We start from the raw sequence: 22,205 nt of genomic DNA, 5'->3' as shown, positions 1-22,205 counted from the left end.
GTATCTGACTGCTCTCAACATATAAAAAGTTGCTGTGATTGATAGTTGGTTATACAATATTTGTCAGGGTGAACTGAATCATTATGTGTACAGATTCAGGAATACAGAAAAATAAAGCTGAAAGAAGAACAACAACAAAAACTCTGACATCTTTCCCATTCATTAAGCTTTCCTAAGGCAACTGTTTTTGTTTGCAAGAGTTAGTGGTTGCTGGTTTTTCTAACTAGCAATTGCTGAGTGATTTAGAGTACATCTCTGCTCTTTTGTTTGGATTTCATTTGCGAAACCATTTAGAGTTATAAAACTGTCAACTTAAGAACATTCTATATATTTTGCCAGTGAGGGCCTCCTGTATGCAGTATGCAGAGTTTATGCATTTCTCTCCATTTTGGGTGCTGTTTGAATTCTAAGTATATATCACTGTTGTTCTTTTTCTGGTTGTTCAAATAATTCCCACTGCCTTCTTTAGAGCAGCAGGAATCCTTGAAGTAATTATGAAATTGCATCTCAGATCAGATACTGCTAACCACAACATCTCACCCTTGGCCAAACCTAGCCCAGCAATGCAGTAATAGAATGTTCTGCTGATGCTTAAAAACACTTGAAATTTAGAAACCCTGACTGCAGCTAGAATTGAATCATGCACCTAAACATTAGAAAGCATAGACCAGAACTGTTAATTATGTTAATTACAATAGTTAAACCACGGTGTGGTACCTTTCTAAACTCTCAGGTGCCCTAAAATAACTACAAGCTAGTTGAAAACTGTTATGCAAACTTTTATTACCTACTACTTGGAGCTTTGCTCACTGTTTCTGTCCTGCAGAATTCCTTTGGTGGCTAAGCTCAGTTTTCCATCATGTGGAAGCTGTAGGGCCCAGGTCTATCATCATTCTGTACAACCTCAATCTCTCCTGGCCGTGCTGCTGACCCTGTTTCATGCATTTCGTGTATTTATTTCAGATTTTCTACTCCTATCATTCATAAGGTATGGCAGACTTAAGTCATCAAGGACTTAAATTATATAAATGTGGCTGTGACAACTTTCTGTAGCTTGAAAGTTGGAATCTATAATGAATTTTCACCAATTATTGTTCCTGGATGCTTGGTTGGTCATGTACAGTGGAAGATAAGCCAGTGCTTCAAAACTGCTTTGGAATTTTTGGAGTCAAAAGTTTTTAAGGTTCAATGACAGATTTTAGGAAAGCCTTAAATAACTGAAGAGTTCACTCAGTGAATCTGGAAGAATCTGTGCAGGAAGTACAGTGTTTTGTCTTTGCTATCTTAATAGAAAAACAGGTTCTGATTTTCCTGGCTTCCCTAACTTTTCCAGAGATCCCTGTTGTCCTTGACTTCACATTTCAGTAACCATGCTTCCTGCATCCCTGGCAGGAGATCTTATCTCCATTTTCCACCTTATGACCTTCCAGCACAATTTTAGCTCCCAGTATTGCAAGGGAAAGTATTATTTTTTAAAGATAGTTTAAAAAAAGAAAAGATAAGGAAATTTCTTTGTGAAACTTGATTTTTTTTTCTCCTTTGGAGACTGCAGTTTTACTTAACATGTTTAAGGAAACATATTGACTTTTACTTCAGTCTTCAATAGAGAAGTATCATATCTGCTTGCTCATTTCACATTCACAATAATGGAATGTTTCTCATTAAGGCAGAATATTTTCATTTTGATTTTAGTTCAATTTTTCTGTTTCAAAGTATATTTTATTTGCAATTATAAAAAGAAATACAAAGCTTTTCTGTTGCCATTCAACAATGAATTATGACATCTTGGCTTTTTTCCAGACTACTTAATTTTTTTAAATTTTGTTTTGAAGACCAGCATTTCCCTTGAGATGGACCCTCCATTTGCAGTTACTCTCTCTCTTCCTTTGCTCTCCTTTTTTCCGCCAGGCACAAACTACTTCACTTCCAAAGCTCTGCAGTCTAATCCCACTGTAGCCATTATCCCTATGCACTATGGAAATGTTGACTCTTGGTTCAGCAACAACTCAAACATTTACCTTTGACCATCTGCGTTCTCTAATGACCACCTCCAGTCCTGTGCTGCCATGAAGAAGTTCCTTGTTGTTCCTATCTTAAAACTTTCTTTTGATCCCTGCAAAATTACATGATAACAGAACAGGTACGTGATAAATTTAATCCTCCCATTGCAGTGTCCAGGCTTTCTTGTATTTCACATCTTATTTCATCTGTAGTTTTCCACTCTGTTTTGTATTTAACTTTAAAATTACGTGGGCAGCTGTCGCTTCCTGTTGTATTTATACTTGGTTTATCAAAGATGTAAAATATAAACTCAGCAGGTAAAGCCTGGCTTTAAAACTATCATGAGTTGTAAATTCTGTCTGTGTAAATTCTAGTACTTATTTTATAAATATACTTAAGCTACTTATTATTGAAATGCAAATTAATACAATTTTATTTTAGGATACTTTTCTAGATGCCTTAATTCCAAAATAAGCAAACGTTACCAACCCCTTGTTTTGTGCTGCTTTACAATGATGCTTTTCAGTGTGGTCTGCTGGAATACCATCAGGTTTTATGGAGCATTTTTACTAAACAGTCAACAGGTTTTAATTTAGCTTCTTAAATCATAATTGTTTTTCAATTTTCTGCTCTGCCTCACAAACGCATAATGAAGGCACACCTGATGCTATAAAAACCAGATGTCATTTCAGTATTTTCAGCTGTGTGATAAATTTGGAGAGCTTAAAAGTTGTTATCACAGATGTATAGTTACCAGAGAGCTCACAAGAACAGAAAGCATGTAGAGCATTGCTAAATAAATAGGATTTTGGAATGGGTTGCACTTTATTTTCAAAGACTTTCAAAATTATGGATGGAATTTTCTTAAGGAACTTTCAGGGGACCATTTTAAACTCACAAAAAAATTCAAATTCTTTCTCCCTACCAGTCATGTTAAGTACCACTTGCACTTGCTCATGGGGATTTGAAGAGCAGCACGCAGACCTGAAGGAAAGTTTGATTGTGTAATTCATGCCAGCTCTTAAAAACATTCCTCCTTGAGAAAGAACTTCTTAAAACAGAATGTTCAGTGGCAACTGAACTGTGCCTGAGATACAGTTTTATAGTACTTGTTTCTTTAAACATTTTCAAATTCTGCATGCAGGTGTTCAAAGGTCTCTTAGTGGAAATGATATATATTTAGAAAAAGGATCATTTCACACAATTACGTGTCACAATCTCAATCATCCGTCTCTGGTTATCACTAGGCAGGAAGTCAAATGCAAAAATCAGTAATGCCCATCACATTTCTTCCTTATTTTGTTTAAAGGTGTCTCTCTTTTCTCAGCCAAACTGAGGATCCAGTTCTCTGTCTCCCAAACCATTTAGCTGACTTTAAAGCAAACCAAGAGGCAAGACCTGTGCTGAGGTTGTTGATACCCTTATGCTCAGGATGAAGGTGCAGGACAGTTGAGAGGCTGCTCGTGTTCCAAGTGCTGCTGTGGGTGTCTATTTTAGGGTGACTGAATCATGAAATGATCACATTCTGCTACAGAAATGAATCCTGCCCACTCCATTTTCCTGAGTTTCTTCTCTTGGGTCTTGTTCTCACAAATTGAAAGTTGAATGTTCCCGCCTACGTGTGCCTGTGTAGCTGAGTGTATATAAATGCAGGTATGGCTGAAACACATTCTGGAATATTTAGCTAGGTTTTGAAGAAGATCTTGGTACAACTGACTAAAACTGGTGCTGGTTTTTATTAAGAAATTCAAGAAGAAAAGTTCTGCTAGGTCTGGGAGAATATGGAGGGTTTGAGAGTAGTGTATATGTCCCAGGACATTCATTCCCTGTAGCTATACTTCCTGTTAACTCTGCAGCTGAAGACAGTGACAACTTGTTGGTAAGGAGGTATGGAAGTTTTTTATGGGTTTTGTTGACCTCGTTTTAACAAAAAAATGTCTTCCTAAGTCAAATACAAGGATTTCCGTTTGAATTGTAGGGAAAACCACTTTTCCTATGGACCAAAACCCATTTATTTTCTACTTAATATTTAATCTTCAGCTTCACTAATCTTTCCCATAAATGGCAAAAATGTACCTTCTCCTGCTGTATGTTAATTATGTTCCATTTTTAAGTCAGAATGGGTACATTACAGAGAAGCTGTCAATTTGAGACTGAGCAAACTAAACATACTCAGCTGAGTGAATCCAGCACTGTGAACATGAACCACTGGTATAAATAGGAAAGGAGACACCTTGGAGTTTTACCATATCCAAGAAGTGTCAGATCATGTTCATTTGCAAGGGATGGCAATTCTCTTTTCCCCCCAGTTCAGGCATGAATACTGTTTCACTGAACACAGGCTATCCAGGTGTTCAACAGTCTCTTGTGTTTGCACCTTTAATGCTGAATTTCAGCATTTTTAAAATGGCCATTCAACTTGTTTTTTATAATCCCAGATCTTTTCCTTCATAAAGACTTAAATGGGGGATATTAAAACTAAGTGTCAGTCCTTCCACTTTTAAAATACTTCCATCTAGTTTTCTGACTTTTTCAAAACCTTTTGGACTGTTTTCAAACAGCTCTTTTACATACAAGCATTGCTGTAAGGACAACTGGCATGAGCTATTAGGAACTCTGGATTATGATGAAGATGTGTTTCATTGTTGAGGACAAAGTACTCCCAGTGATATGGACCTCCATAGAAACACAGAAATTGGTTCCCAATAGTTCTTTTCTTTTGTACCCAACTCAGCAAAGCAACATGGGATTCTTCCAGAGGAAGACCCTGAAGGATAGGTCACTGTGCACAGAATCAGCTTTAATAACACTGCCATGCCTCAAAAACCCTGGTATGACTGCTAGAATATCTGTATTTGATCAAAACTTCTGATAGAGAAAATACATTTCTTTCTATGTTGTGTGTTTGAAAAGAAGATATTCCATTAACAGTGGTCACTCCTGCCACTTGGCTTCTGAAAAATGCATCACTATGAACAAAAAAATCCCACACTTAAAGGTAATCATTCTATTTTTGCTGAGGGAGTAATGGGGAGGAATATCACTTGAGCTTGAGAATGTCAGTACAAGCAGTATGTGTTGTGTAAGTCCCACCTAAGCTTTCCTTGTCTGAAATGTTAAATAAAGACTTTAATGAGTTCCTCTGCATAAGGATAAATTTAGCTCCAAGAGCAGTGCAAAGCAGACTTGTTGATTGGTGTGGGAATGATTGCTGTGATTCCTGAGCTATGAAGGTGCTGTCATTTCTGCAAAGGATCTCTGCAGGGGAGGCAAAACAGAGAACTGACTCTGCAAAATGAATTGTGGGTCTGTGGGTATGCCCAGAACTTCATGTAGGATCCTATTCTTTTATGAATCATAACGTTGCTTTTTTTTGGTAAATGATTGTTCTTTAATTACACCTTCAGCTATAATTTTGCAATCCTTTTGTGTGAAAAGTTCAAAACTGGGTTAATAAATTGGTCTAGAAACTTCTTACTATTTAAATACTGCCTCAGCTATTTTTGTAGCTTTATTAGAACAGTTCATGCTTCAACTTATGGAGTTTACTTTTGGTCATGGGGGTGTTCTCTGGGTCATTCTTTAAGTGGGTGAGTCATCCATTTCTGTGTGACATGCAAATAACAAAATGACCCTTTAAAAGTGTGTGTTTTCCAAGGAAAGAGCAACACTGCACCTGCAGATGCACATCTGCACTTGCTGTATAAATTCATGCATTCTGTCTGCTGGTACTGAGCTGGAGATGCTGGGAAGTCTCTTCTCTCTGCTTTCAGATTTGGTGCCCTAAGGGTGTGGATAAAGAGGTTCTGAAACATTTAAGTGGGAGTGGAGGCATCCAGTCCCTCTCCAGCAGTGAGCATGTGTGTTGCTGTCAACATCTCACGATGACCAGCGTGAGGGGGACAAGCACTGTTGCTCTTGCTCCACAGGCACCTATTTATTATCTGTCCCAGTGAATTCCTGCCTCTGCTGGAGAAGAGATGGAGCTATCATTATTTTTGCTTGCCTTGCAGAAGGCAGGCTTTGATTTCACTCTGTGTCTCACTGAGGTCTATGTAAATCATCTGAAGTTGGCCAAAAACTTGAGAAGAATGTTGTAATCTACAGCTGTTATCTGTGCCTTCCCCATTTTTATTGGGGATAAAGCCTGTTTGCATTAGGGTGAAGGCAAATACGCATGTGGTGCATAAACCTGTGTCGGTCGTTCCTAAACAACGTGCCAGAAACCCCCCTTGGCTGTGTTAACAACTAATTGCCAAGTTCTTTTTGACAAAACAATCAGCCTAGCCCCCCGTGCTTGCACGCTGCTGCGAGTCGCGGTGCAGATCAGCACATGGAACTCGGTGCAAGTATGTTCTGTATGTGGCTGCTATGGTGATTAAAATACATAAATAAAATAGATAAATATGGACCATATTAGAAATCCATTACTGGCGCTCTCTCAGGTCACAGGCAGCTCCAGCGTGCGGTGTCAGCCGTGTTCCCCTTGCTCCGAGCGGGCCCGCGTGGAGCAGCAGCTCCTGGGGGGGCTGCACTTACGCAAGGGCCCTGTCCTACCTTGTCAGCTCACAAATTCAACACAAAACGGGTAAACAAAGGGCTTTTGTGCACGGTTTATAGTTCAGTGAGGATTAGTGGCCTGACACGGTTCTCAGACGGGACAAGCTTAGCGTTAAGTCGCCCGAGGTTAACGAGGGCGGACGCGGGGCAGACTCTGCAGGCTGGAGCAGAAGGGTCTCTGGGCTCTCGGACGCGGGACAGGGAATTGTCAAAAGCGGGTTCTGCTTACCTGGGTTGGTGTGTCCGTCACGTGTTCCCAGCGCTCCAGGTGCCTCAGGATGTGGGTGATCTCAGGCACTTGCTCGCAGTTCGACCCGCAGCTCCAGAGGTCCCCTCCGCCGGCTTGGACATCCTACCCTGTTCGTGGGCTGCGGCAGGATCAGATTCCTGCTTTTCTTCCCGCTCTCACCTTTTAGCATTCTCTGACCGTAAAATCCATCCCTTTCCTGAAATGCAGAACGATGCACTTGTCCAATGAAGTTTTTCCAGGCGGGATTCAAATTCCAAACAAGCCTTTCATTTCCTTCGCGCTGGGGGGAGAGCGAAGGCAGGGAGGCGAAGGAAAGCGCTCGCTTCCTTTAAATCCCCACCAGCGTCTTCCCAGCGCTGGAAGCGAAGTAGCTTGTCATGGTGATCTTCGGAGTTTAACTTTAGAGGGGGAGGGAGAAAGTGGAAAGCAAACTGAATGCTGTAGTGGAGATTTCTCTCTTCCCCCACTGGGCCCCTTGCCGACTGTTTTTATTGATTTCAATCACTGGAGGCTCGCTGGCTCTCAGAAGAAACACTGTGTAATGTGTTCTTTCCTGGCTTTCATTAAAGAAACTCAATGCAGTGCGGTCACGCTGCCGAGCTCGCCTGGCAACCTGCCTACACCCTGTGGTACCTCTTTCATTGGAGGAGATCGAGCTCGTGGTTTGGGGTTGGTTTATTTATTTTTTTTCTAATTCTCCAGCAAGGATTTCAAAACAGCCTCTGCTCTGCTTCTACCTCCTCTCACAGCCCTAAGCCTTTTTAAGCCTCAGAAGAAATTGTCAGCACCACTAAAGGGGGCGACTTTGGTGGCACTGAAAGCGCCGAGTGCTGCGACAGTCTCGTGCTCCTTCTATTAAAATTCCTCTGCGTTTCTGGGGAGGGGTTAAAAGGGCTGTGTGTGAGCCACAGGGATGTGGATACAAATGATTTCCGAGGGGGGGGGGGGGTGTCCTTTTTTTTTTTTTTTTTTCCCAGTTCCATGTTCTCCTGATTGTTTAACACGGTTTAATTAAGACTAGGGGAGTAAGCAAAATCCTTCAGCAAATATGTGAGAATTCCTGGCCGCACTGTAGTTGTAAATGAAGCAAAACTGCATTCCCCGAGTCTGCAGTTGTGGTGGTGTCTCAAGTATTTCTGTTGTACTCAGGGCTGTGATACTGGTTGAGAAAAATGAGAAATACAATACGATCCTAATTTATGCCTGAGAACTTAATCTGCCAGAGCGCAGGAGTATGTACTTTATAGGAGTAACAGTCTATAAAGTGGAATTCAACGAGCTGCATTCTTTAAGTTGTGTATTCTGTGTGCCTGTAAATGCTTTCATGTAATTTAGTAAATTGTTCAATTTCTTCTTATTCAGCAGTTGCTAATGATAACACTTTATGTGCTCTTCACAGTTGGCTGTAAATCTGAGACATGCAAAGATCACACAGTTGTAAATTAAACCAGGTTTCAAGCTCATCAAGGTGCATCTATTCTAAATTACAGCTGCAAATTTGGGGTGCTACCTGATCACTTGTGTTCCTGAGATACTGTATCTGCATACACATGGAGGCTTTTGAAAAAAATAAAAACAAACAAAATCCCAACATTTACATGACCACAAAAAGAATCCTTTCCTGGAACAGAAAGATAAAAAGACTATTCTTACTTCAATCTCGTCTCCTGCAGAACTTGTTTGAGGCTTCTTTGCCTGGGTTGAATCTACTGAAAGCTTTCCTAATCAACTTAATATAAATTACTGCCAGTGTTTTTGTTGTGAGGAGTTGAGATTCTACAAACACCTGGCTTTTACAAAAAATGTTGTATTTTTCTTTGAGCAGCATATAATTTGTAAAAGGTCTTCCTCTGTAAGCACTACAGATGCTGTATAAAGAGTACTTCTACATGTTGCTTTTCATTTAAAATTTGCTTTCTGCATGATAATGAAATTTCAAATGCCCTCTCTGGTCATACTTCTTCTTTTCATGGAATGCTAAATGGTAGAAAATAATTATTTAAATTCAGAATGGCCTTGAACTCTTTTACGCAAATTCTCTAGCTGTAGTTGTAGCCCAACTCTTTGACCAGCCTTGGATTGTAAATAATTTGTCAATCTTTCTTTTTTGAACCTTTTGTCTAAGGGTCTGCCAGCCTTTCTTCTCTGTGGGTTTTGATCTGTGTTTATAGATTCTGCTTTTTGTTTTTAGGCTGGCAGATGGCCAGTTATTTATCTGGGTTCATGTGCATTGTGTGAGGCAGAAACAGGACGTTTTGCATGCTGATATCATCCACGGGGCATCTGGGGGGCAAAAGGCTGCTCCTAAGCAGAAGCCATTACATGACGTGTCAGTAGCTCTTGGTCAGTGAACAAAGCCCCTTTTGACATTTCTCTATGTTAGAAGTTATGAAATAATATGAGCTTCATGAACAAACAAGGTGATACAATGCTCCTACTATGAAATAAGCCATATAATCCATTCCCTCTCCATATTGAGCTCTCCAGAGTTCATAAATTTGACACCCTTTTTTATATGTCTGTCACTGTTATTTAATTCTTTGAATTTCTGCTGTCGCTTGCTTTGCTGTTGTACAGACTTCTTGTGCTGCACTTTGAGAAAAGGATAAAAGGATATTGGTTTTGGACGAGCTGGATTCACTGGTTCTAATAAATAGTGAATTTGGTGTTGTGGCTTGGTTTGTGGTTCCTTCTGTAGGTTTGGCAGCAAAGCCAAAATCCTGATCAGGCAGGAAGTTCAGACCTACAGAGACGAATCCCAAAGGCAGAATGTCATAGATGAGTATTCTTTTCACTGTGGCAATTCCTCAGAGTTTCTGACTCTGCCAACATTATTCTGTGCTGGCTATGGACAGCCAGGGGTGCAAATGTAGGAATTTTGAAGGAGTGAGGAGGAGGAATAGAAATCTTTAGGAGATCTCTCCAGTTCTACTTAAGTGTGAGGCCATCAAGGACTGGAAGCAAATTTAAAAATGCACTTAGTGCTCTGTGGAAGCACAACACAATTAGTTTGCTGTTATTAGTGCTGTTATTCCCTCCTTGGTGCTGCTTGCTCAGCTATTGCAGTTCATAGTCCCCTGGGAGTAGAAGCTTTTATGCAGATACAAAAACTGCCCTCAAAAACAACACCTGTTTGGTTCTGCCGCTCTCATTTTCATTGCAGGAAAAAAAAAAGGGGTCAGGTATCTTCAAGAGAACCTGTACATCTTTTTGCTGCTTTCTCTTGCAGTTCCAGTTGTATTTCTCTGTTCTGTATTGCTTAGCAGGGCTGCTTTATAGTATTAAACACTTCCTGTCTGTGTGAGCTGGCTCTCCATTCATGATTGTAAGCTCACTTCTAAGGATCATTTATAAAATGTTTCAAATTTGTGCAATATTTCCAGATTACAAAGAATGATGGAAAACTTTAACTGGTATCTAAAAGTGGTACAGCTGAAGCCTGCAGCTATTTTGAGTCAGATGTCTTGGACTATTTAGAGCATATTGCTATATTTACACCCAGTTTAGAAAGCTGGAGACTGGCATTGATGAAAGACAGTGTATTGGCACCCACAGCACTTTGCCAGCAGATGGACATGGTGTGATACAAACTTGGGGAATTTGCTTGCTCATATCTCTGTGCCTGTGCAAAGCTGACATGGGCTTTTATGAGCATAAGTGTGAAAGATTTGGGGGCCTGCCTTTCACTCAAAAAATGGCATCCAGTGGCAATATCCCTTTTAGCACCTTTTCAGGCCTTCTGGAAAGTTTACAAGTGGAAGACTCCCACCTCCTTAATCACAAGAAAACACTGGCTCTCCTCTGAATGTCCTTCATTCAAGTGTGCTGACCTGGCCTGACCTTGTTTAGGTTGAGATCTAATGAGCCCACAACCCAAGGTGGTGTGGTAGCTCTCAGCAGGCTTTGCAAATAAGCAAGTGCTGTTTTTCTGTGTGCATGTGGTTTAAATTTATCATGTCAATAAACAAGTGTCTCACATGCTCAAATAGGGACTTTACAATGTTGTAGTTAAGGCTAAATTGTAGCACTACAAATTGTGATGTCACTTTATAAATATAGAAGGAGACAACCTGGAATATTTATGACCTCAAAACAATGAAGTCCTGTTGGTTGGGTTTTTTTAGTTTAAATAATGACATAACACTAAAACTCTTAATCAGAATGGGTCACAAACATCTTCCAGATGAACAGTCACACTAATGGTTTGGGAAAAACAAAATCCCAGGCTGTTGATTTAAGGAAAGGAGAGGTGCATCAATAGATTAATAAATAATAAATATAGCTAGGATTTAGATTCCAGTGGAAGGTTTGGTTTTGTTTTCTTTCAAGTCCCCAGGTTTGGGAGAAGGTTTTTTTTTTTTATTAATTGCTATTAAATCACCCTCACTGATAAGATCACCCTCAGCTTCAGCAGGGACTACACCACCAAACGTAGGTATTTTAATTTTCAAATTAAAAACCAGTCTAGGGCAGACTGTGGCACATCCCATTAAATTAACCAAGTTGACATGGATGGATAAAAGTATATTTGGAACTGGACAAGTTGTTTGAGCTGTTGTGAGGACTCTGTCAGTACCTGTGTTGGTAGTCCCAGGCAAAAGCTGATTGATCCAGTTTTCCCTGGATGATGTTGTGGGGCAGCAGAAGGTGCCTCCAGCTGTAAATCCCAACCCTTTCCTGCCAGGACAGCCCTGCAGGAGAACAATGCTCTTGTGTCAGACAGCCCACGGCCCATCCATGCTGGAAACAAACGTTGTTAGGGCTTGGTATTTACGTTGGTACCTAAAGAGAGGGAGCAACTTGTTTTGCTTTTAATGGAGCCGTCAGGGAGAAGGATAAAAAGCTTTTTGATAATGCGAGGAATGTGGGGAGGGGGGGAAGGGGAGTTACCAAGATATGCATTTACTGTAAGTATGAAGAAGCAGAGGCTTCTTTATCAGACTGGCTCTAATGATGTGCCACAGTCACTTTATTTGAAAGCTTCATGGCTCACAGAAAAGTAAACAAATTCATTACATTATTTTTAAAAGAAGATTAACTGTAGTGTGTCGTCTGTTGGACAGCTGCTGTAGTAATCTTTTACAAACACTTTATAAATGACCACCCTCAGTGTTTTCTAGGGCTTTGTGTGGCTGGATTGTTATTTTAGTAAGTACCAGGGTGGCTTTTCAAATGAAAACGTTGTTTCCTGTGTAACAATTCAGTTCTACCTTCGCCCTAAATATTATTTTGTTCTCAGCATGAACTATAAAATGTCTTCTATACTAATGCAACATATGTTGCTTTTTTGCATGTGTTTGCAATGAATGCTGGCCTTTCCATAAAAGTACTTTAAAAGTATTTTAAACAAGAAAAAGCAACTCCACTTTTGTGTTCTACTTCCATTAGTTCTGATTTCTGCTTTCTTAATCTTTCTCTGGTCTATGAAAACACCAAGTTGAAAAGATGAGTCAGAGCCTAGATGATAGGTGAATTGACACTGAACGAATGTTTAAACCCCAACAGGTGTCTTTGGCAAATAAGACTGTGTTCAGGTATTGCCTTGTTTTACATTCTTTGGTTGAATGTCAGCAAGAATAACATTATTTAGCTCTGTGTCTGGATTTGTGTTTCAAAGCCCTTGACTGACACAAATTAATGTAACACCGAGGATTTGTGAACTTACAAAGTGGTTTTAACCAATCTTGCCATAAAGCAGTTGATTTTCTCATGCATTCAGGTTCCAGTTACTGATTCCTTGGGCAGGTGAGGGGGCAGCAGGGAGAGAAGGAAAAGCATTTCTTTCTCACCCAGTTGGCCTCCATGGGTGTCCCAGGCTCTAGCAGAGGACCACACCTGGCGAGTACCTCCCTTAGATATCTGGGAATGCCTGGAATGAATCTCATCTTGCTATGGAACAGCATTTTATTTCTACACAACATAATCTCACACTGGATTTTCCAGGATAAACAGTGTTTATAGTCAGATAAACTATTTACAGCTCTTCATCTGTATGTGAAATATTTATTTTCATTTGGGATATACTGATGCACATATTTATGGTAATATGGTTTTAGATGTGAATAATTTACTGTTCTGTCTGCAAACCTAAAGAAATGTCAACCTTTGTGAGCTATGTATCTGTGTATATTTATTGGAGATTGTGCATATGTTTCCTCAAGATTGCTAAAGGATCTTCAGGAGGTCTTGGATGAAGGAGGGAGTTGTCACATCTTTGCCCTTGGCATAATTGAGGTGACGCCTCTGCATGGCAGACAGAGGTTTCCTCAATCCAGGGAAGTGTGTGGTTACACAGGAAACACAAACTGAGGAGCTTCAGGAAACCTTACTGCTCCCACTGAAATGTTTGTGTGCTGAAAAAACATCCAAACCCTCCATCCACTGTGAAACAGCCTCTGCTGATCACATGCCCTCCTCAGGATTGAGTGTGGGAGAGCAAACAGCACAGGAAGTGTTAGAAATGGTGTTTAATACATAGGTGGAAGGTTCCTGTAGTTCTCAGAGCAGTATCAGCATCTATAGAGGGCAGTTTGGCAGATCTCCCTGAGTGCAGCATTTGCAGTTCTGGGGGTTGGGCATAGCAGAGAGGTGATGGAAGTACAGTGAACAGTAAAAATATGCAACCAGAACCTTCTGGTTTTAAATATTACCTGTGCCCTTTAATTACATTTATGCATGCTTTGTTCACTTTCCTATAGAAAGATAAAACACTTCATTTAAATGTTAAATATTTCAGGCTACAAAAGAAGAGGAAGAGCTTATTGCAGAGGAAGAGGAAGAACTTACTCCAGAGGAAAAGAGGAAACTGGAAAGAAAATTAAAAAAAGAGCGCAAGAAGAAGGAGAAGCAGCTGATGAGGGAAGCTGGAATCCCCATAAAAAAGGTGGAGCCCAAAAAGCCATCGGGATGTGAGCGGGCTCTGGCTTATTTAACCAGGTAAGAACAGTAAAACCTCTGCAGGTGCTGCCTACAGAAGTGAGCTGTAAACCAGTAACCCAGAGCAAGCTGTACCAAGCAATAACACATTAAAGGAAATTGCTGCAGTTAAGTACTAAGTTAATGTTTCAACTCAGTTGACACCCTGGAGGACAGTTGATGACCCCATTGTGTTTCTGTTACAGCAACAGCAGAGAGAAGTTAAGTATGGTGCAAACATTTTATAGAAAGGCAGCTCCTGTCCTGAAGATCTTATGGTTGTTATATAAATATCATGGGCTTAGCTGCATTTACAGAGATGAGAGGCACATTCCAAAAAAGATTGAGTTGAGAAAATGAGTTTTCTTTCTTGTGTGCTGTTCTAGGCAAAGGACTTCCAGTTGCTCTCTTTATATAAGCAAATTCCATGGAGTGCTTAAGCATTACAGAGTCTGAATTCAACCACCTGCAGCATGTTTGGATATTTGTAGATTAAGATGGGATTATGCCACTATTTTGAAGTTAATAGTGTACAATGACTGATTTTTGCATACCAAAGTGTATAGCAAGTATAGTGGCTGATTTCAGATTGTTAGCAATTCCCTCACCCAGTTAGCACACTTACTAGAAGACTTAAAATTCCAGCATAAAGCAAAGTCTGTGCTTAAACTAAAGAACTGCAGCGAAGCAAAGTGCTCAGGGTACCCCACAGACAGTAAAGAGGTCATGTACAAACAGGAAGATAATGTTTATTTTTTTCCAAACTGCAAAATATACCCTGGCTGTAAGACCTCCAGAAGACTGGCATGTTACAAATAGTGGGTTACCACGTGGAATTAATCCAGGGTTGCATCCCTGCCTGTGCTCAAAACTGAAGCATCCAGACTGTCTGAATTGTTACTTACCACTCGCAGTGGGGAGGGAGGAAATTAATTGCATTCCAGGCAGAGGGACATGTGCATTTTTGTTACATAACCCTCAGCATGCAGAGATAGCAAAATGACAATAATATTTTTGATCTGGAAAACAGCTGGAGCAGTTCACCACTGTTTTGAACTGCAAATGGATTGACAGTTAGCTTTGAACCTCAGCCTGCTCTCTGGTATGTGTGCTCTGGTAAATGGTGGATCTCCAGATAATGTATTCAGGTTTGGAAAGTAAAGGAACATAAAGCTTGTTATTCCACTGTTATCTGTGTGGATTTTTGCCTTGTTACATGGGAGAATATGAAATTATATTTGAACTAATATTTGAACAAATTTGATTCTGGAGTTTCACTTAACCTGTACCAAATTACTCTGAAATAGAAAACCAGCTCTGTCATTTGGTCTTGTCACACAGAGTCTATGGGTTGTATGTGCAGCAATAGGTTGTGAGGGATTATTTCAGCAACAGACAATTTGAATTTTGTAGACTTAACAGGAGTAGTCATAAGATGCTGAACTGCCAGGCAAACATAGCCATAGTCACCATTCTAGCCCCAAATGTGCCTGGACCATCTTGAACCATTTTTAGTTACAGAAAAACAGCTTAGTCCTCTTACACCTCAGACCTTTTTTTCAACCCAGTAAGACTGCAAAAGAAATAACTGGATTTAAATGAATCCAAGAAGTAATAGACTAGCTGGGGAAGGGAGACAAAAATCCAGGCTCTGGAAACCCATTGCAAGCTCCCAGCATATTGAGTGGGTGAAGGATTTCAGTCTACATGCTTTTGAAGGGCTACAGGAATGAATAATCTGTGGGAGGATAAGTAAATCTTATAGACACAAGAAATGAATATAATTGGAAGTAAACAAAAGAGTGCTGTGGATTTGTGTTTTGCCCCACCCACAATAAAAGCCTTCCATGACAGAAGTGTGAGTAAGTGAAGTGGCATCTGAACTGCCTGACGGCATCTCCTGTAGGACAGGTGGAACTCAGTGTACCATATGATGACTGGAACTGTCATTTTTATTTATTGAGGGACTGTTTGCAGCAGGAGAGCCCAGCTGTACAAAGCTGTGCCTCGTGCTGTCAGTCCAGGGGAGTTAATGAAGAGAGCATTGATGGCAGCAGTCAGGCACACAGTGTGCAGGGCAGGGCTGCTCGCTGCATCCTGCTCTTCCTGCTGCTTGTAGAGCAGCCCTGCAACAGGATTCCAAGGGCTGCACCAAGGCCCTGGCTCCCCTTGCCAACCTGTGCCCCCTCTGCTGGGGTCCCCACTGCTGGCACAGCGTGCCACAGGCTGAGCAGGTCTTCCAGTTTTCCAGCTTTGTTATTTGATTCTAAAAACAAATGGTCCTTGATGCTTTCCAGTCTCCAGAGGGATCAAATTATCATTTTATTGGAAGGCCATCCTAGCTGGGAGAGGCTTTTTTCACCATGCAGATGACATGGCCACATGCAACAGCAGCTGATTCCAGCTCAAACTGCTGCCCCCAGCTATTGCACCTGAGGGGCTGAAGGGTCTCCCCTGTGAGCTGGGTGACTTTGATAGCCCAGATCAGCTCCTTGCTCATATGAATGAAACCAGGCTGAGTATGACCAGGTTTACACTCCTGATGGAGGAAAAGCAGCCAAATGACTCCTATTTTTTCCCCCCCTCTCACTTTCTCTTGGCCTGTGTGAAAAAGAAAGAGGGAGAGAAAAAAAGTCTGTGCTTTACCAATTTTTATCTCATCTTTTCCTTGGTGAGATGAGTTCAGTTCAGGTGGTTCCCAGCACAGTTCTCTTCCAAGGCAGCAGTTGGCAGAGAGAAGTTACTGCTGTCAGATCCCCAGCTTGCCCAGGGAGCACACAGGAAGATCTGAAGATAGAGAGAGGATTAAAAGTAAGGAGCTGAAGCAGAAAGGTTATAAAACTCTGAGGGGGGGGGGGGGGGAGTGAAATAATGGAAAAACCCCAGAGTGGTACTGAACAGAAGGAAAAAAAAAACCAATTACTTCAGAGGAATGGGGAATTACTTCAGAGGAGTAGGGGAAAGCAGGAGTGATGAAGTATTAGTGGCTAAATAAAGTACTCAGATCTCTTCCTTTTAATGATGACAGGCCTTGTTCCTTTATGATGGTAAGTGATGATTCAGATTTAAAGGGAATACTCCATTGTCTGATTCTGGCAAAATCTAGAATAAAAATTCATCCTTTCTGAGCATTAGGCGACTTCAAGTGAAAAGATGTTGCAATTCTAGAGAATGGTAATTAGGTTTAATTATAACCTAACTGACCTTCTGTGGTGCTAAAATGTTGGCAGAACTTGTTTGTCTTGGCAAGCCACCCTCTCCTAGAAGCTGCTGTTCTTGTGTTTGGCTTGGAAAGTTCATTGCCTTATGGATCTGCACATATGGATTTCTCCATCACCCATCAAAGGAATAGAGAGAGATCTGAAAAGACCTCACTAAAGGAATGTGAAATTACAAGATTCATATAATCTGAAGTAGAAATAACAGATAATATTATCTGGATGTGTGCTGTGAATTACCTAAGCCTTGCAATACTATTTATCATGTACTAAAATTTGAAAAATAAGGTGCTGAAGTACAATTATTTTTGAAATTATTTATGCCATACTATTAGTATATGTCACTTTTCTTTATATAGATCTTATTTTTCTCATTGCCTAATTAAAATTCAGGCAAGATTCAAAGGATGTCAGAGTTTTCTTTAAAGTAAAAAGATGCTTCTAGAATAGTACAAACCAAGGGCATATTACAGAAACAGAAAAGTGAGAGACAGGCAGAATTTCCCATGGCGTGAGGAAATCATCTGACTCTGCAGATCCCAAGGTGGTTTTTGCTGAGTGTGGTGGCAGCACTGCTGACAGCCCTGGACAACCCAGGGCAGTTGTTTATCTGCTGGGTTTGCACAGTGGAAACAGATCTGGTCCTCAGTCAAACTTTATTACAAACAGTGCCAAGCCTGGGAGATTTTAAAGCTGAAATGTTGTTCTTCCTTTCAAAGAATACAGGAATTTGAGGGCTTTTGCTAGAAGCATTTTTTTTTTTATAGTTTGCTATTTTTTAATGCATGTCATATATTATATAGATGTAGAAATAGAAATGACATATAGAAAGCATATCAAGTTTTTACTCCTTCTGGAGTAGAGGCTATCTGGAGAAGGGAATCAGGAGGTGGAGTAGTGTTCACTCTGAAGTTTCTGATTTTTGAAGGAACCAGGAGAGGCTGGTGCTGGGCTGTGAAGTGGGCAGCAACATCTGAGATTTGTGGCCAAACAGCTCAGATGATGGTGGCCATTCAGGAAATCACAGACCCATTCATCCAACCCCTCCTGGGGCGGGTGACTCCATTGGAGGAGCTCCTGCACAAACACAACCTTGTTCATTAATGTTGAAAACAATTTTCTAATTTTAAAGCACCTCGAGTGGGCTTGTGTCACGTTTAGTTTCCTTTGTTGATTCATAGTGTTTCAAAGTTGTTTTATTTCTCACAGGTTGCTGTTTTAGCCAGGGTCAGTGGTGGCTTTTGCTACTTGATTCTGAATTTAAATAATTTTCTTTGGTGCTGGCCTATATCGGTATTAATTTCAAACTTGGCACTGATGTTGATGTTTCACCAGCAACAGCTTAAGCTTTTAGATATGAAGAATAACTGATAAACTAGAAATCTAAACATACACAGTTTTTTTTTTTTTTTTTCCTCTCAGAGACTGACTCCTTGGGTTGGATAGCAACTAACTTTAGCATTTAATGGCATTTCTCCTTCTCCTGCTCTCCAAAACTGAGATTGAGTTTCCTTCCTGATTGCAAGGTGCAGCATTTATCTAAGCTCATCAGTTATCTTGAATTTCATAAAATATTGGAGAACTGCTCAAGTAATGAATCTCAATTAGCTGGTAACAAAAATAGTGTGTGAACTTAAGAGCAAGTGTTGTAATTAGACACAGCAGTATTCCTGAATTCCCTTCAACAATTGGGGCTTTAAGGTGTCTTGAAAGAGCAGCAATTCCTCAAAGATTAGGGGCATAGTGAAGGGGAATAGTTTTGCTTTAATAATCCCAGGGTTATTTTTTAAAGGTTCTGGGGCAAGCATTAACTATGGATGTAATTAATCTATTCCTACATGCTTTTAGTCATTTTGTCATATTCATTAGTTCTGTAAGAAGCCTCATGAATCCAGAGTCAGATACAGGATAAATTTGCATTTGGGGTTGTTCTGTTTTATATGAACTTGGGCAGGCACTTGCTGCTATCTGATTTCAAATACTTGAACTTTTCCTAATACTCTAGAGATCAGTGAATTTGTTTTAGCACTTCTCCAAGTTTCTATATTGCTTGACTTCTTATTTTTACCAGGGCCTGACCTGCCTCTAAGTGGGATTCCTCTTTGACCTAAAGCAGCATGTCTCTAAAGCTGTAAGTTTTCCATTTGATGTTAAGAAAATGAGATCTTCCTCATTTTAAAGGCAGCCACTGTCTCTGTTGGTGGCACAGGAGTCTCAGCTTGCTCAGAGTGAGTTACCTTGTCATTATCCTGCACTCCCTTGTGTAACTTCATCTGATGAAGCCACCTCAGTTTGTTTGCAGTTCCCTAGCAGCCCTGACATTACTCACAAGCTCTACAAAGCTCTCTGTTGCAATGCCCACACCTTTCCTATTTTTAGGGTGTGGGTATGCCAGCAGTTATTCTGGTGGGGGTAGGTGGAGGGGGTGTATTCACTCCACAGATTTTGTGCTGCTTAGAGCTATCCTGTTATCATGCTCAAGCACAATGTCTTCTGCAGAAGACAAAGCTTGCTGGTAAGGTATTTGAAGCAGAAAAATTGTTCTGCTGTCTTAGACCTGTTATTAAGCAAGTTTTTTTAAATCATAGTGTTGCCCCACGGTTCATAAATATTTTCTCCCATCCTGGTTTACATCCTGCTGGTGGCTGAGTGGGTTTCTCTGTCTCACTGCCCCTCCAGTGAAGCAGCACATCCATGATCCTTCCTCTCCTACTGCTCCTTCCAGTCCCTGATGTGCTCTGTTGCTCTTCTTTGAACTCCTGTGCCTGTGATCCTTCTGGAATGTGACACCTGCAAGCAAATGTGGTTTTACTGGAGCTGCCTTCCAGCAGAAGGGACTGGGGGTCTGTGATTCCTCCCTGCTCACTCTCACATGCTGGCTTTGTGGGCAACAGCATTGGATTCATCTTTGAGCCATAGAATGTAGAGAATTTACATTGAATTTTCTGAACAATAAAAGATATTTTTTTTCTCCCTTCAAACTATTACTGAGTTTTGTGTAAATGACAGTGCTGGCATTTAGAATATATCGCTGTAGCTGTAACACATTTTTCAGGGTTTCTCATCCTTCTTCAGCCTTGCTGCAGCCAGTCAGATACACTCCTGTTTCAGAGTTGGCTTTATGATACCCATTTCCAGGTATCAGTGTTCTCATTATCCTCTGGTTATTCAAACTGTGCATTTAGGATTCTGTGACTGTCACATTACACTCTCAGTAACAGCACTACTCAGCTTCTGCCTGTTTAATCAAGATGTCTGGTGGCAGCCTGAGTCGATGATTTTCATTCCCTGTGATAGAGTCTTTGACTTCTGGATTCACTTTTCTGTATCTTGATGGCAAGTGATATGTAGATATGTGTTGGAGACTTGCCAGTGTTTTTCTAACCCCCACATGACATCCACAGGATGTCAGATTGTGCAGAAATTGCTTTTAAACTGTTATTAACTTCTTGCTGGGTTAGCTGCTTTTTATGGTTCTAATACAACAATTTCACTGCTTTGCAAGAAGCACATGAACATTTTACTCTTAATTTAGTGAGATCATGCAGATTACTGTTCCATATCTATCTCTCTGGTCTTTTTCCACTTATAAATAATACAGCTCTCCAGAGTGAGTGAGCCAGACTCTGTGTGAAGAGTGCTCACCAAAAGAAAGGTCTTCCATTCAAATCCAGTTTTGCAATGCAGATGGTGAAGAGATGCCTGCACTGGCACTGAACAGAAGACAGTGCTTGTGCAGGAATACTTTTCTCTGGAAACTGAATAACCAGGTTAACACTCAGATGAGCCTGAACTAGGAAGCTGTGGCTCTCTGCAGATGAGAGGCACTGACTGCATGTTGCTGATTTATAAGTGACAACACTTCTAAGCCAGAATGGGCACCAAGGCTTCTTCAGCTGCTGCTGAAGATAAACTTGTCAGTTCAAGGTAATGCTGACAAATAATATCATTTACTGAAGAGTCTAAAAACAGCAACCAAAAGAAAGAACAACAACAAACCCCTTTTAAGTGGCTCAGAGCCAATCTTAGCTATTTTTACCAAGAATTTCTGGGAAGAAAACAGACCTTAGCAATATATTCTGGGTATCTGGAATACTATCCTGGAAATGCTCCAGATGGCCAGAATTCCTGTGTAAAATAATTTCATTCTAATAATCTCTAGCAAGTCCTCTCCACAGTTGTGGAGTGAATTATGAAGATCCTAGGTACTTATAAATATTTTCAGACTTATATTTTGCCATACCCAGCTTGTTGGATAAGCAGCTCTGGTTTCTAGAGACAAAATAGGTGTTTGGGAGGTTCTGAAATGTCAGGTTCTAAGACTTTTATCCTTAGTTTTACCTGGAAGTTCTGAGATGTTGCAAGTATTTCTCTGGTATTTTCAACTCATTCAGAAGGAAGTTTTAGAAACATCAATGATTGCATGATTTTCCAGCCAAATTACTAAATGCTTATGATGCAACTCATTCAGCTGAGCTTTGGAAGAGCAGCTGGACTAACACAACCTTCCCTGAACCAAACCTTTTATGGCTTAGCTGTTAATATTATCCTGGATAAAGTATTTCTTTTAGGGAATGGGTTTGGAGTAGCTTTCTTACCCCTTTGATAAGCACTAATATATGGCTTGGGTGGAGAAGGAAAGGAAAGCTCAGGTCCATGGTAAATTTTCCTCAGTAGGAGTCAGTAGCTCTTCCATCTTTCAGAATCTGCTCATTGTCCTCTTTAGTTTATACAGAAGAAAGAGATTTCTTTACTAATTTCCATAACCATAAATGGTCACTAAATTTAACAAAAGAAGAAAAATGGAATTGGGAATTCTAATCCTGCTTTATGGCTCTTTATGGCTCAGATTATTTGTATTTCTAAATATTTGAATTAATTTTATGGAAGGTCACAAGTACACCTCTCAAAGCATATTTCAGTAAAAGCTGCAGAGTGATTTACTTTGGAACCTTCTGTCTCTTTGCACTTCTACAATTTTTTCAGTGTGAAACAAAGCTGTCAAAATATTTACTTGGGCATTTTGTTCAAACATTCTCATATGGAAATAGTGTATTTAATAACATCATTAACATGAATTCACAAATCCTTTCATCTGACATCTGTCATTTACTGCATCAACTGAAAAATACCTGACTGCTCAGCCCTATCTTTAAAGAGATTTTTATATGTTTTTTTAAACATTCTGTCTGTATCTTCTCCCCACCATAGTAATGATAATTTGCTTTTCCATCATAGCTTTCCTGATAGCATATCACAAC

General features: G+C 40.3%; 2 protein-coding genes across 5 annotated transcripts in view; one reads left to right on the top strand and one right to left on the bottom strand.

Annotated features, from left to right (window-relative positions):
* Nucleotides 1–6,997, bottom strand: part of GPR146 (G protein-coupled receptor 146) — a 45,316-nt gene extending 38,319 nt beyond the window's left edge. Inside the window, exon 1 of the mRNA XM_059862169.1 lies at nucleotides 6,791–6,997. The gene's annotated coding sequence lies outside the window, so the exon portion shown is untranslated. The remainder of the gene's footprint in view (nucleotides 1–6,790) is intronic.
* Nucleotides 1–22,205, top strand: part of C17H7orf50 (chromosome 17 C7orf50 homolog) — a 119,598-nt gene that overhangs the window by 81,716 nt on the left and 15,677 nt on the right. For 2 of the 4 annotated variants that reach the window (XM_059862170.1, XM_059862172.1), the window contains one exon: nucleotides 13,548–13,747. In XM_059862170.1, coding sequence (XP_059718153.1) covers nucleotides 13,548–13,747 — 200 coding nt within the window. Of the gene's footprint in view, nucleotides 1–6,721; nucleotides 6,846–7,262; nucleotides 7,481–13,547; nucleotides 13,748–22,205 lie in introns of those variants that run through there. The other 2 variants (XM_059862173.1, XM_059862171.1) reach the window with 2 other exon arrangements.

This window comes from Haemorhous mexicanus, chromosome 17 (assembly GCF_027477595.1).
Source record: "Haemorhous mexicanus isolate bHaeMex1 chromosome 17, bHaeMex1.pri, whole genome shotgun sequence".
Classification (NCBI taxonomy): Eukaryota; Metazoa; Chordata; class Aves; order Passeriformes; family Fringillidae; genus Haemorhous; species Haemorhous mexicanus.
The sequence above is the reverse complement of the archived record's forward strand: the minus strand, read 5'-3'. Positions and strand labels throughout refer to the sequence as shown.